The sequence below is a fragment of the Melanostigma gelatinosum genome (assembly GCF_949748355.1).
Source record: "Melanostigma gelatinosum genome assembly, chromosome: 19".
NCBI classification, from domain to species: Eukaryota; Metazoa; Chordata; class Actinopteri; order Perciformes; family Zoarcidae; genus Melanostigma; species Melanostigma gelatinosum.
In genome coordinates this window covers 9,418,063-9,431,115 of record NC_136652.1, presented here as the reverse complement: position 1 = coordinate 9,431,115, position 13,053 = coordinate 9,418,063, and the positions used below count along the sequence as shown (strand labels likewise).

Here is a 13,053-nt window from a genome sequence, read left to right as displayed (position 1 = left end):
CTTAATGTGCAGTTGTGTTGGTTGTACTACATTTGTGTGCTTGAGAAGCGTTATGGTCGGTCACCTCCTGCTGTAGCAGCCTCAGCTGGGGGTCGTCTTCACCGGGAGTTAACAGGAGGTCGGTCAAAGCATCCAGACAGAGGAGGACCGTCCGTGCAGCCTCATACAACCCCTCATTTACACCTGGAGAGCTCACCTGGGGAATGATCAAACGCATGGCGATCACTATCACTCTGCGTCGACAAACAAGTCATTTTGAATATGTATACACATGTCTGCTGATATTTAACCTCATCTACTGTGGTACGTACTATTTGTCTCATCGTGGCGATGGACTCATGTGTCCGCTGGAGAACAGCAGAAGCAGACCCGGTTGATATCGGCTCCCTTTCTGGTTCCTAAATAAAAACAGGAATTTTTGGTTTCATTTTCATCGTGAGTGGAGGAAAAAAGAAAGGATGCATTGAGGGAATAATTGGACAGAACGCAAGGAGTTAACATCCAAGGAGGACCTTCATTATACGGGCTGTCGTTAAAGCTTCAACGATTCATTCATAACATTGACATTCAAATTCTCAATTGACATTTGAATGCCTGGCATTCATGCACAGTTGCCGATAAAGATGAGACTACACGAATAATATTAGTGTGATACAGTTACATTCCAGTGGTGGCTGCGTAGGACTGACTCTGACTTGTGTGATCAAGGGTTGTAAAATCAGAAATGTCAAAATGTGTGGAAAAGAGAGATAGATGTAATAATTTACAAAGTTCACAGAATGTTTTTTTATTCACTGAAACACTCTGCTTCAATCTATATTTGTTGAAAGTGTTAAGACTTTCAAAAACAACATTCATATCGCACTCAAAAAGCTGTTTGCTGTCCCGCTCGCCTCACACAAAGAGAGGCGCGCACTGAAGAGGTACGTTCCTTGAAGAAAAATGATTTAATGATAATAGACTGACTCATTAAATCTGATGAATCAATTCATTTTTTGGTTTTCTCTTTTTTTCCTCGGATGATGACGTCATAATATATTCCAACCAATGATATTGTACACTTTGCAAGGTTCTTGATATTCGTCCCTCTCATTATACAATACAATATATAAGACTAAGAACTTTATAACTCTTAAAGTCAAAGGAGTGTGTTAGATCCTGGGTACTTCTGGCCCGATACGGGGCTACTTACTGACTCAGCTCTCTATTAAAAGATTGTCGAGCTGGTGTTCTTGCGAGGGAACTCGCCTGGCTCTTCTAACTGCCGTTACTCCCGACGTCTACCCTGCTTCCTCCGGTCTGAGTGCACTCGGTCGAGGGGCCACCCTGACCCCGGGCGCTCCTACCAGTCGCGTCGGTTATGGCAGCTTCCCTCTTATGGATCCGTGCTCTTGGTAAATGCCAGGTTAGGTTTTAACGGCTAGGATTACTTCTTGCTAAAACCGTAAGGGGTTGTTAAGTGGATTCAGTCTCTAGGATAACCTTTCAGAACTCAGTTGTTAGACATACAATGGCTTTAACTTTTTACTGCCACGAGGAACTTTTTACTACTTGAGCAAATGAATGCACTTGAGAAATTTACTTTAAATGCAGATTAGATATTTATTGCAGGTTATATTTGGTTAGTTTGCAAGGGTTAAAGCTACAGCTCACATAAAATGTCACTATACTTGATTCGTTACGTTAATTTTCTTCTCTGATTATACTCATTAGTTTTAGTTGCCGAGACGGCTCGGTTGGAGCTGGATGTTCAATGGTGCGATGAAAAGGTTCTTTTGGAGTTGTTAGGAGCGAAGGTCCGGCCGGACCCTCGGTCCTCCTGCTCTGCAACGGAGCCCGTTCAACAGTTCCTCAAAACTCAGTACAAAGTCTTTCTAGGCTGCCGCGGCTTCTCCGTCGTCCAGATGTTAAGAGTCGAGCAGTGGGGAGAGGAAAACCTCCGTCTTTAAATCTTATTGTCCACGAACAGCGGTCTTTCTTTCCGTGAACAGAGACGAAGTCCTCAATACATCAGTTGCGATCGTCCGTATCTCCTCCGCAGCGCACTTGGACGGCGCTCGTGTAGAAATCCCAGCTTGCAGCAAGCAAACCACTTCTTTTATTCATCATTTGGGCTGTTAGCCCCCCTCCTGCTCAATACATGCTCTCATCCCCCCCACCCTCTGGAAAGGATGTTGGGTTCGAACATGTCCATATAAGTCCAGGCTTCCTGCCTCTGACTCATCTCTTGCAACAGTCTTCTCCTAATTTCTGCAAGTCATCCTGACAAGCACTTTTCTTACATCGCAGCTCCGGTCACACAGAACATTTGTTAATCAGTTTTTACATTTGTTAAATCGGTTTGGTTAGTACACATTTGCTTATAAAATGATTATTGATCTCATCCTTCATCATTATTGTGCTTTGTGTCTTTTCTTCTCAACCATCATTATTTCCCCATCCCTTGAAGCCAACACCCTGCTTACTTCCTCTTTCTCCGTACTTTCTACACTCAGACTGCACTATACTCAGATACACATATTATTATCAGGTTTACATTTGTTAAATCACTCTATGTATTAAACATTTGTTATGTAACGATCATACACTTTATCTTTAGTTTACACTTTAACTATTGATTTCTGATTATATGCTTTTTATATCCTGACCTTCCCCTGATCGTGTATGCATGTTTTCGAGGCAGCTCTGTGGGCTCAACTCTTCTTGACATCCCCTTCTTGAGGTCACAGGCTGCCTCGCCTTAGCTAGTAGGAATCTCACAGGAAGTTTTCGTCGGCCAGGGCAGTGATGACGAGCACGTCGTCCTCTGGTGAAGACGGTCCTGATGCCTGCTCCCAGCTGTCGATCACCACTAGGTGATGAAGGTTAACCTTGTTAACTTCTCCACACGGCATGTACCGCATATGCATGCATCCATAACCTTCACCGGTTTATGGCGCATGCGGTTAAACTCTTTTCTTTTTCCTGTGACCCGGAGTGGTTTCTGGTCTCCGGGTCCCTGCCATGCAACGGCTAGGGTGGTCGGCAGCAGGCAGACCACACAGTCATTCTTAATTTCTCTCCATTGCAACACTTCTTTTTTCTCCGGAGAGAAATCACTTCTTGCACAACCCAACTTCCTCAGGGCTCTTCCTGCCCAGAGCCCCGTAGTGCTCCTTCTCATGTTAACCACCCCTTTGACATTGGCCACTCTGACGTAGGGTGGTAAATCTTGTATGTTGGTGGCCATTCTTGAGTTCCTGGTTTTCTCCTGTTACAGAACTGGCTTCAGCTGCCCCACTCCTTGGATTCCTCTTTTCTTAATGGTGAGTCCTCCCCTCCCTTTGTCCTCTCCTTCCTGCGTTGTATCGACCACACGACTCACAGTTTTTTTTAGGATTCTGCGGACTTCTTTTTCAGGAATCCAGAGTCGCTGCTTTTCCAGTTCCCTTTGCGTTGGAACGGTGCCTGCAAATCCTAGTGCGCCATGCACTGCCTGCACCACCTCCTCCACGCTCTCTTCTGGGACTACCCTTCCTTTGGGCAATTCTTCCCACTTCTCGATCCCAACAAAGACAATTTGTGTCATCTGGACGAAACGATCCACTTCTTCGTTTCCTTGCCAGTGAATTTCTTCTCGCGTGTGGGCCCTCTGGTGCACCACTTCGAGCTCCATGCTTAGCCGTAATTCGGCTATTTTTCTCCATAGGTCTTGATGAGCCACTTTTTTACTTTTAGCGCTCTCAAACCCATTTTCCTCCCATATGGACAGGTCTTCGTTAAGGGCCTGAGCACAGTAATAACTATCAGTTATGACTAGCTCTTTTCACCCTTCTCTTTGCACTGCTGTTCTACTTCTCCTTTAACCGACGCCCTACTTTCTTCTTGATGTAGGTCGGTTAGGTGTTGTTGGATGGCAGCGTCCCAGGTGGTCCATCCTCTTCCGTACAGGATGACCTGATGTTGGACGTTGCCTCTGTCGTCTTTATCCAGCGTCGGTCCTCCCGATGCCGCTCTGCGTGCTCCAGCGTCGTCCTCCTCCTGGTCCTCGCTGCCGTCTGCTGCCGGGTCCTGGGTCGATGTCGCTGGCACGTCCTGCTGAGTCGTCGTCGTCTGCGGGCTGCCTTCGTCGCCATCGGGTCCTCTCTGCCGTCCGGTGGCGATTCCTTCATCAGGGCCGCTGGCTCGTCCCGCTGGGTCGCCTCCGTCTGCCGGCCGGTCCCTGGAACATCTGGTCTGTTCTGCTGCACTTGCATCTTGGACTTTGTCTTTGTCTTTGTTGTCTCGAGTCGCCTTCCTCCCAAAGCCTCTCGTCGCGCGTTGAGGAAGGGATGGGATCAGGCTCTGGCCCCTCTACAGGTCGGGCGAGTCTGGTCGATGCTCCCCGTCGCCTGCGGCTTCTCCTGTGCTGGCTTGTAAATACCACACACAGCTTCGATGCGTGGATGTCTCGCCATCGGACTTCTTCGAGGCTTGGGCAGCTTTACTTTCTACCCCAACGCCTCACCTCAGGTCTTTTCGTACACGAACGACAGCCTCTCTCGGCTGCCGGGGTTCTTCTTTTGGACTCAACGTACTCCTTTTCCGTCGAGCCCCACGTTATGGGCGCCACGTGTTAGATCCTGGGTACTTCTGGCCCGATACGGGGCTACTTACTGACTCAGCTCTCTATTAAAAGATTGTCGAGCTGGTGTTCTTGCGAGGGAACTCGCCTGGCTCTTCTAACTGCCGTTACTCCCGACGTCTACCCTGCTTCCTCCGGTCTGAGTGCACTCGGTCGAGGGGCCACCCTGACCCCGGGCGCTCCTACCAGTCGCGTCGGTTATGGCAGCTTCCCTCTTATGGATCCGTGCTCTTGGTAAATGCCAGGTTAGGTTTTAACGGCTAGGATTACTTCTTGCTAAAACCGTAAGGGGTTGTTAAGTGGATTCAGTCTCTAGGATAACCTTTCAGAACTCAGTTGTTAGACATACAATGGCTTTAACTTTTTACTGCCACGAGGAACTTTTTACTACTTGAGCAAATGAATGCACTTGAGAAATTTACTTTAAATGCAGATTAGATATTTATTGCAGGTTATATTTGGTTAGTTTGCAAGGGTTAAAGCTACAGCTCACATAAAATGTCACTATACTTGATTCGTTACGTTAATTTTCTTCTCTGATTATACTCATTAGTTTTAGTTGCCGAGACGGCTCGGTTGGAGCTGGATGTTCAATGGTGCGATGAAAAGGTTCTTTTGGAGTTGTTAGGAGCGAAGGTCCGGCCGGACCCTCGGTCCTCCTGCTCTGCAACGGAGCCCGTTCAACAGTTCCTCAAAACTCAGTACAAAGTCTTTCTAGGCTGCCGCGGCTTCTCCGTCGTCCAGATGTTAAGAGTCGAGCAGTGGGGAGAGGAAAACCTCCGTCTTTAAATCTTATTGTCCACGAACAGCGGTCTTTCTTTCCGTGAACAGAGACGAAGTCCTCAATACATCAGTTGCGATCGTCCGTATCTCCTCCGCAGCGCACTTGGACGGCGCTCGTGTAGAAATCCCAGCTTGCAGCAAGCAAACCACTTCTTTTATTCATCATTTGGGCTGTTAGCCCCCCTCCTGCTCAATACATGCTCTCATCCCCCCCACCCTCTGGAAAGGATGTTGGGTTCGAACATGTCCATATAAGTCCAGGCTTCCTGCCTCTGACTCATCTCTTGCAACAGTCTTCTCCTAATTTCTGCAAGTCATCCTGACAAGCACTTTTCTTACATCGCAGCTCCGGTCACACAGAACATTTGTTAATCAGTTTTTACATTTGTTAAATCGGTTTGGTTAGTACACATTTGCTTATAAAATGATTATTGATCTCATCCTTCATCATTATTGTGCTTTGTGTCTTTTCTTCTCAACCATCATTATTTCCCCATCCCTTGAAGCCAACACCCTGCTTACTTCCTCTTTCTCCGTACTTTCTACACTCAGACTGCACTATACTCAGATACACATATTATTATCAGGTTTACATTTGTTAAATCACTCTATGTATTAAACATTTGTTATGTAACGATCATACACTTTATCTTTAGTTTACACTTTAACTATTGATTTCTGATTATATGCTTTTTATATCCTGACCTTCCCCTGATCGTGTATGCATGTTTTCGAGGCAGCTCTGTGGGCTCAACTCTTCTTGACAAGTGTCAGAGGACACAATCTCCTCCTCCTCTTCCTCCTCCTCCTCCTCCTCCTCCTCCTCCTCCTCCTCCTCCTCCTCCTCCTCCTCCTCCTCCTCCTTTACTGCTGTATCTGCTTTAACAATGTTTAGCCCACCTGGAAACATGTGACTGTGGCACACACCTCTTTGAAATTAATTTCCTTCCATCTATTCTGGTCCCATGTCATCTGCATCACATCTCCTCCTTTCATCCTAAATTCTGAAACAATCTTTTTCTTCATCTTCTGTATGTGTTTACCTTTTCATGGGTCCCTCCATCCTCTGAGCCGATTTGATGCTCCTCCTTCATTCTTTTCAAAGCGGTCAGTTTTTGGGAGATCTGGATATTAAGCCGACTCCACCTTAGCTGCTCCTTGTCATCTTCCTCGTGTCCAGCCAAGCTAGGGAACAAAGGGAACACACGGTATTTCTGAGTCTAGGGTCTCCTATGTGAGTTGTAAAACATCAATTCCAATGACTGACACTCGCTTACCTGATCGGCTCCTCAGACGACTCCTGAGCTTGATGAGATTCTTCCAGCAAATCACTTTGATGACTGGTGCTGACTTCTCTCCGCTCCTTCAGCTCATTAAGAGTATCCTGGACATCGAAGAGAATCAAGAGATAATGAAAAGAGAAGAATTCGCAATTTTCTTACCATTATTGTGTATAACAATTTATCATTCTCCTCATTTCAAAGCTGGATGTCACTGACAGGTTTGTACATAAAGTTGGAAAGTGATTTTAAAGTGCGTCTCTTTTCTTACCAGATCTCGATGTGGAGCTGTAGACGAAGACAGATCATCTTCTTCCTCTATAAACCCATCAGATCTTCTTGTGGCAGTAAATGGAGTTTTAGGTCTTGCAGGAATCCGTCTTGTTGTGTCTTCCGCTGCAGCTGCAGCTGCGGTGACGAGAGTTTCGTGTTTTGGTGATCCGGGTGAGTCCCGTTTGGCAGCGCCAGCAGTAAACTCGTCTTCAACTGCTCGACTGGCTGCAGCGATGAGTGTCTCAATTGTCGCAGTTTCATGACTCAATGTTTCGCCAACTATGGAATCCATTGTTATCAATCCAGTTTCAACATTGTCTGATTCAGACTCTGTTGTATGAAGCCTTGGGTTCTCAGACAAAAGCCCGGTGGTTTCAGTCTTCACTTCAGAGGAAAACAGACCAGCCAAACTCACGAGTGCCTGAATGAGAATGAAGCTTGATTAATCACCAGTCTCTGTAATAGTCAGTGAATAAAGACAAGGGTGGAAAAATCTCACCATCATTGTTGCTGTCATATTAATTTAGTACGTGTGTACTTATTCAGATAAGAGTTTTTGGAAACACAGCAATACAAATCAAAGTGATAAATGACCAAAGTGCTCAACAGTCCAGCCTCTGAAACAAAAGAATTGTATTTACCTTAACTTCTGATAGTAGCTTCATTTCTGCAATGTCCTCACTTTGCACATCTGAAGCGCTGAGTGTTTCCTCTGGGTCCTAACACATGAACCATATATCAATATACAAATGCAAATGGCATCCATGCACACAGACATACATGACATTTTCAGTGTGTATGCGTGTGTGTGTGTGTGTGTGTGTGTGTGCGTGCGTGAAGAGAGAGTTTCTGAGGAGCACCATATTTCAAGCAGCTGCTTCTGACAGCGTCAGAGTGCATTCATCGGGTAACAGGACAGCCTGCCGGACACAGCTTCAAATAAACATGCACAGATCTGCTAAAATCCCCCACAGCACAGGAAGGAGAGGCAGTATGAAAATGGGATGTTATTAAGTGAATCAAAAAAACAAATAAAGAGGGAAATATAAGAGAAAAAGGAGCCCAAGAAATGTTTAGTTTCATTCCAAAGCACATAGAATTAGCACTGTGTGTATGTTTGAAATATTTGAAAAGTCAAATCTAGTGATTTTTAATAATAAAGTGTGACATTTAGAAATGAAACCTAAAATCAAGGAGGTAACCAGAAACATGCTCTCCTGGGCTTCAGTTATATTTTAGATTTACCTCTGGAATGCTGCTCGTTAGTGTGTCAGAGGACGACGAGTGACAACTCCTGTTTCCCTCATCCTCCTCTTCCTCTGAATTAAACAACTCAAAAGCCTCCTGCTTTTAGTGATGAGGGCGAATGATATGATGGAAAAGTATGATTAAAAAGGAAATGGACCGATACGTTTTCTTTCCAATCATGAATGAATATTATCTTAAACCTTTCCTGAATGTAATATTCAATCAACAAGAGTTGCTTTTCAGAATTCATACCAGCACGACTCCATCAGCTCATACACTCATTTTTGCTCTCTCATCTTTTCATTTGATATGGTACGTGCCAAATGTGATTTTAAGTACTTTTTATAGAGTTATTCTATACTGCCTACAGGGGCAGTTCAGCCCAAAATCAAGAATACATATTTTTCCATTTACCTGTAGTGCTATCTGTCAATCTAGATTGATTTGGTGTGAGGTGACTTTTTTTTTTGGAGACATCTGCGAAAAGTCCACAGAGTCCCACATCTGTCTTTCAAATGATCTTTTGTGTATTTAAACTCTTTTATGCCTATAAGTTTTAATCCAATAAAACGTCAATTTTGTAATTGCACTTAAAATTTGAGTAAAAAAAACATGCTCTGTAAAAGGAAGGTTTTCTGTTTTACTTTTTTTTTTCTTCAAATGTACAGCACTTTGAGATACAGAGTCTGTATGAAATGTGCTGTATAAATAAAGATTAATATGGTTATTATGGCTGTCTGCCTTCTCTCAAATATGATGGGATGGGACCTGGTTACTCCAGATAATACACAGACCTTGGTGTGAGTGGTTTAATGCATGAACTATGATTGAAAGAAAATAGTTTCGACATGAAAGTGCTCACAACAAGGTCTGTGGACAAATATGAATTTTTGATTTTGGGGTCAACTGTCCCTTTAATAGGTAAAACCCGAATATTGTACATCAAAAAAACAACTTGACTTATAGACTCTGACGAAAGGATGCAAGTTAATTTAGCGAACACATGCTTAATTAAAAGGATTGTTAATTTTTGGGGGAAGTTTCAAAATAAACAAATCAATAAATTACTGATCTTCTCACACAGGAAGAAACTTTTTTTTTTTTTTTTTTTGAATTGCTAACGCAGTCTTAAAGTGATCTGAATGTGATTCCACAGACATCCAAAAGCTGTGCTACTGAACTAAACTGACTCCAGATGATTGCTGTGTATAGCCTGTAAAATATACACTGTGCAGTTTGCCACTCATTGGGTATGTACAGTAAGACAATAATTGCATAATTCCCCAAAAACTAATCAGGGATTTTAGTTGAGCCTGCCCAGTAGAACATTAACAGGACATTACCAGGCAGCATCAATCAATTTCAGATAACAGAGGGAATTAATCAAAGTCACCAAACCTGACTTCCTTGATGTTCCTTCTAAATACCGGTGGGAATCCTTGACTTGGTAACTGTTGTTTTTATTTCCCAAAACAGTTGAATTAAAAAGTGGTTGACAATCGCTAATTGTCAGCATAAAACGATTAAAGAGGACATGAATTCAAACGTCACACTAGTGTTATAGTTTTAGTTGGTGTTAATGATGATTCTACCTTCTTGTGATTGTGATATTTGTATTACCTGGATTGAGCATCTTTGTGGAGATCTGTCAAGCTGATGTACTTCTTCAGGAATATGAGAGACTGCAGTGATGCCAAGATCCTTAAATGTTTCCTTCTCCTCCCTAACCTTGTTCTATGTTAGAGAAAGAGAAACAGAGAGACAATGTGACAAGTGACACATTGTGATGGAAAAACATAAGATCAGCACACTTGCTCCACTAACAAAGATACAGAACAACCTGGAGTTTGTTTTGTAAAGAAACATTAAGATACACACTTTGGGCTTTAGTTCCGTGTTGCCAACAACAAACATCCTTGATTGCTTTATTTCAGTCACAGTCATGAAATACTTTGTTTTATCTCACCCCTTACTGTTCTGCAGTAACAGATCTAATCAATTCGTTTGTCTAGGTGCGTTCGGACTTCATGCAGTACCTCCAGCTGCGCTGCTTGTTGGTGGGTGAGTTGTTCCAGCTCCTCGAGCGTCTGCAGGAGCAGTCTGGCTCTGGAGAAGAGCAGCAGGCTCTCCTTTGCTCCCCGTGGGAGGTGAAGCTCTCCTTTGCATCTCTCCATCTCATCCAATGTCCTCCGCATTGACTGCAGGTTGGCCAGGATCACCTTCAAGTTGAAACAGAACAAGCTGATTCAGACAACATTTTTGTCAGATAAATAACTAACTCTGATGACAGTCATGTTGGCGCTGAATGGATGGCATATATTTTCGTGGATATAGGGAGGGAAGTTGTGGGATGTAATGTTATGGATAATAAAGAACTGTATGCTTCCTTCCTCAACCAGACAATAGATCTCAGTATCACAGTTAATGCACGACCTACTTACCATTTACATAAAGATGATTCTTTAAGACAGAGTCATTTCGAACCTTGTTTCCATGGTCTATGTGTGCGGTGCTATTAAAAGAATTCGCAATAAGTAGTATTATAAGTATTACAAGTATTATAAATGCATGCAATGAATCACCTGTCGGTTGTGAAGATGCTCCATCATAGTTACGTGCGAGTCGTCCGTGGAGGATAAAATCGCTCTGATCTTCGAGACATTCATCTCCATGGTCTTCAGCTCCGCTTCTATTTCCTCCACTACCTGAAATAATCAAGACGGTTTCACATGCTCCACCTATATGGAGCTTTCTTTCTATCGCTATTCCTTTTAGTGTGGTCTTCAGTTTGATTTCACTTCAGATTCTGTAAGGCTTTCCCTCAAAACCTCACTTGGGTCCAGACCACGAGTTGACAATTCTGTCTGATATCAGGCAACTCACAACCCTGTCCTCACTCTCAACTGGCCCCTGCTTGCACTTGGATTGCTGCTCAAACTGACATATGTTATTGCTAACGTAGTTAACGTTAGTGGTATTCCTGTTGACTGTTGTGGTAGCATGTTGCTGCGGTCATGGACCACATGCAACGGCAAGACTGGCGCCACTCCAGACCGGCACAAAGCGATTCTCAGTGGCGTATCTCAGTGAAATATCCGGCGACCTGTGCCACTAACTGATAGTTGCTCCACTGAACGGCACCACTGTTCGTTCCCTTCTAGCACACCAACAGGAGGCTAGTGTAGCTATTACAGTAAAAGAAAAAAGTAAGGGCGGCACGCTGGTATACAAATGAACTGTCCGTTATAATATAATAGAGTTTTGGCGGCGGATGTAGATAAACCAGTTTAAAGAGTAACCACCCATCAGGGACGCTGTAGTGATGCAAGCGCACCTGCAGTGAGGCAGGGCTCATTTCATTGGTCTACACTACACCTGGCATTCTATTGGTTGGATGAATTAAACAGTGTTACTGCACAGTCTATGATTATTGCACAAAAACAATCTGAGAGCAGACGTTTCGCAGGCAAACAGAAGCAGCCTGTGAGAGTGAGGAGAAGGGCTGCAGCTGGACCACAGCAAATCTGAGTGGCAGGAACCAATATGTAGAAGAAGAAAATAAATATTCCAGCAGTTTACTCTCACAGCCCTTTGGGGTCACGAACAACCTGAAACTACTCTCTTTAAAAATGCTTACCCCAACAGCCTGCAGGAGCTGCTCCAGCAGCTCTAGGATCTTGCGTTGCATTTTCTGGACTTGTTGGTCATTCTGGTTCACCCTCTCCTGGTGGGTGCTGATGTCACACACACCAGAGATCTCATCCAGGACTGGCCTGAAGTCCTGCAGGGTATGTCTGATCCTCTGAGAGTCGTCCAGGACCAGCTGTCGTCCAGGATTTAGAATTATTAAATTCATCATGAACATGAAAATGCTCGTGGCTACTGTCATCAACATTGAATCATGTCAAACAGGGTGATTATCAGAAGTGTCTTTGTGTTTGTTTGCTTGTTACTTGGTATCACTGACCTGCAGGGAGTTTGCATGATTCTGGAGGCCTCTGGCTGTTGGGAAGGACCATGGCGCACTGAGCCATGACTGGGCCTCGTCTAACCAGCAGGTGCCTCCATGCAGAATGTCTTCAAACTCCTGAAGACAGGCGGGGATCTGAGAATAGAAAATACAAGGAAGCAGATTTGTGAAGAGATTTTTAGAAGCCACTTTCCTCATTGATATACATGTGATGTAGTGCATTTTCAAGATACACAAGTCAACTGATGGTTCCTGTTCCCTGATCTCTCATCACCACTTGTCCTGCATCCAATACATTGTGAATATAACACAGCATGCCTGACCTTGCTGAGGAAGGCGGTGCGTTGCTCGGTCATCTGCGCTGCGTTTTGGTAAAGCTGCAGTGGTTGGTTGAGTTGGTCCATAAGCAGGTGGGCTTGATCAGGATGCTCCTCTGCAAGATCCTGCACCTCGCTTTCCAGCAGCATCAAGCGGCTGTGCCAGGCATCCAGCTCATCCCACACGTGCTGGAGGACAACAATGTAAAGTATGTCGGGGCATTGAAGCGACAATGTCATCCTGGATTGCCGTCAGCTCTTAGGAAGCAGCGGCTGTTTCAGTTGATTTGTTCCCGTTGTCAGATGTGAGCCGACATGGTTTAGTTGTGTTCTACTTTTTACTGGAAAGAGATATTTTAGACACTGATAATCTGACCTTTTGTGTTATTACTCAGTTTTTTACAAGCTTGCTACACTTTAGTTTTTTCTTTTAGCCTGCACACATTTGCATATTTGCTAACATAGCTAGTAACGGGTAATATTAGTGGCTGGCAGCTGTGAACAAACATCAGAGTTTTACCTCAAACTCAGTTGTGCTAATTGTTAAAAGTAAACATGAAACACAAAAGTGGTAAAAAA

At 44.1% G+C, this 13,053-nt stretch overlaps 1 protein-coding gene across 1 annotated transcript in view; it reads right to left on the bottom strand.

The window, feature by feature from the left end:
- The window catches only part of syne2a (spectrin repeat containing, nuclear envelope 2a), a gene marked incomplete at its 5' end in the record, with an annotated part of 83,876 nt that overhangs the window by 32,624 nt on the left and 38,199 nt on the right, over nt 1–13,053 (bottom strand). Inside the window, 13 exons of the mRNA XM_079291148.1 lie at nt 65–196; nt 312–398; nt 6,430–6,571; nt 6,664–6,770; nt 6,938–7,360; nt 7,581–7,658; nt 8,185–8,286; nt 9,808–9,921; nt 10,224–10,406; nt 10,770–10,892; nt 11,825–12,010; nt 12,155–12,292; nt 12,481–12,663. Of these exons, the coding sequence (XP_079147274.1) occupies nt 65–196; nt 312–398; nt 6,430–6,571; nt 6,664–6,770; nt 6,938–7,360; nt 7,581–7,658; nt 8,185–8,286; nt 9,808–9,921; nt 10,224–10,406; nt 10,770–10,892; nt 11,825–12,010; nt 12,155–12,292; nt 12,481–12,663 (1,998 nt within the window). The remainder of the gene's footprint in view (nt 1–64; nt 197–311; nt 399–6,429; nt 6,572–6,663; nt 6,771–6,937; nt 7,361–7,580; nt 7,659–8,184; nt 8,287–9,807; nt 9,922–10,223; nt 10,407–10,769; nt 10,893–11,824; nt 12,011–12,154; nt 12,293–12,480; nt 12,664–13,053) is intronic.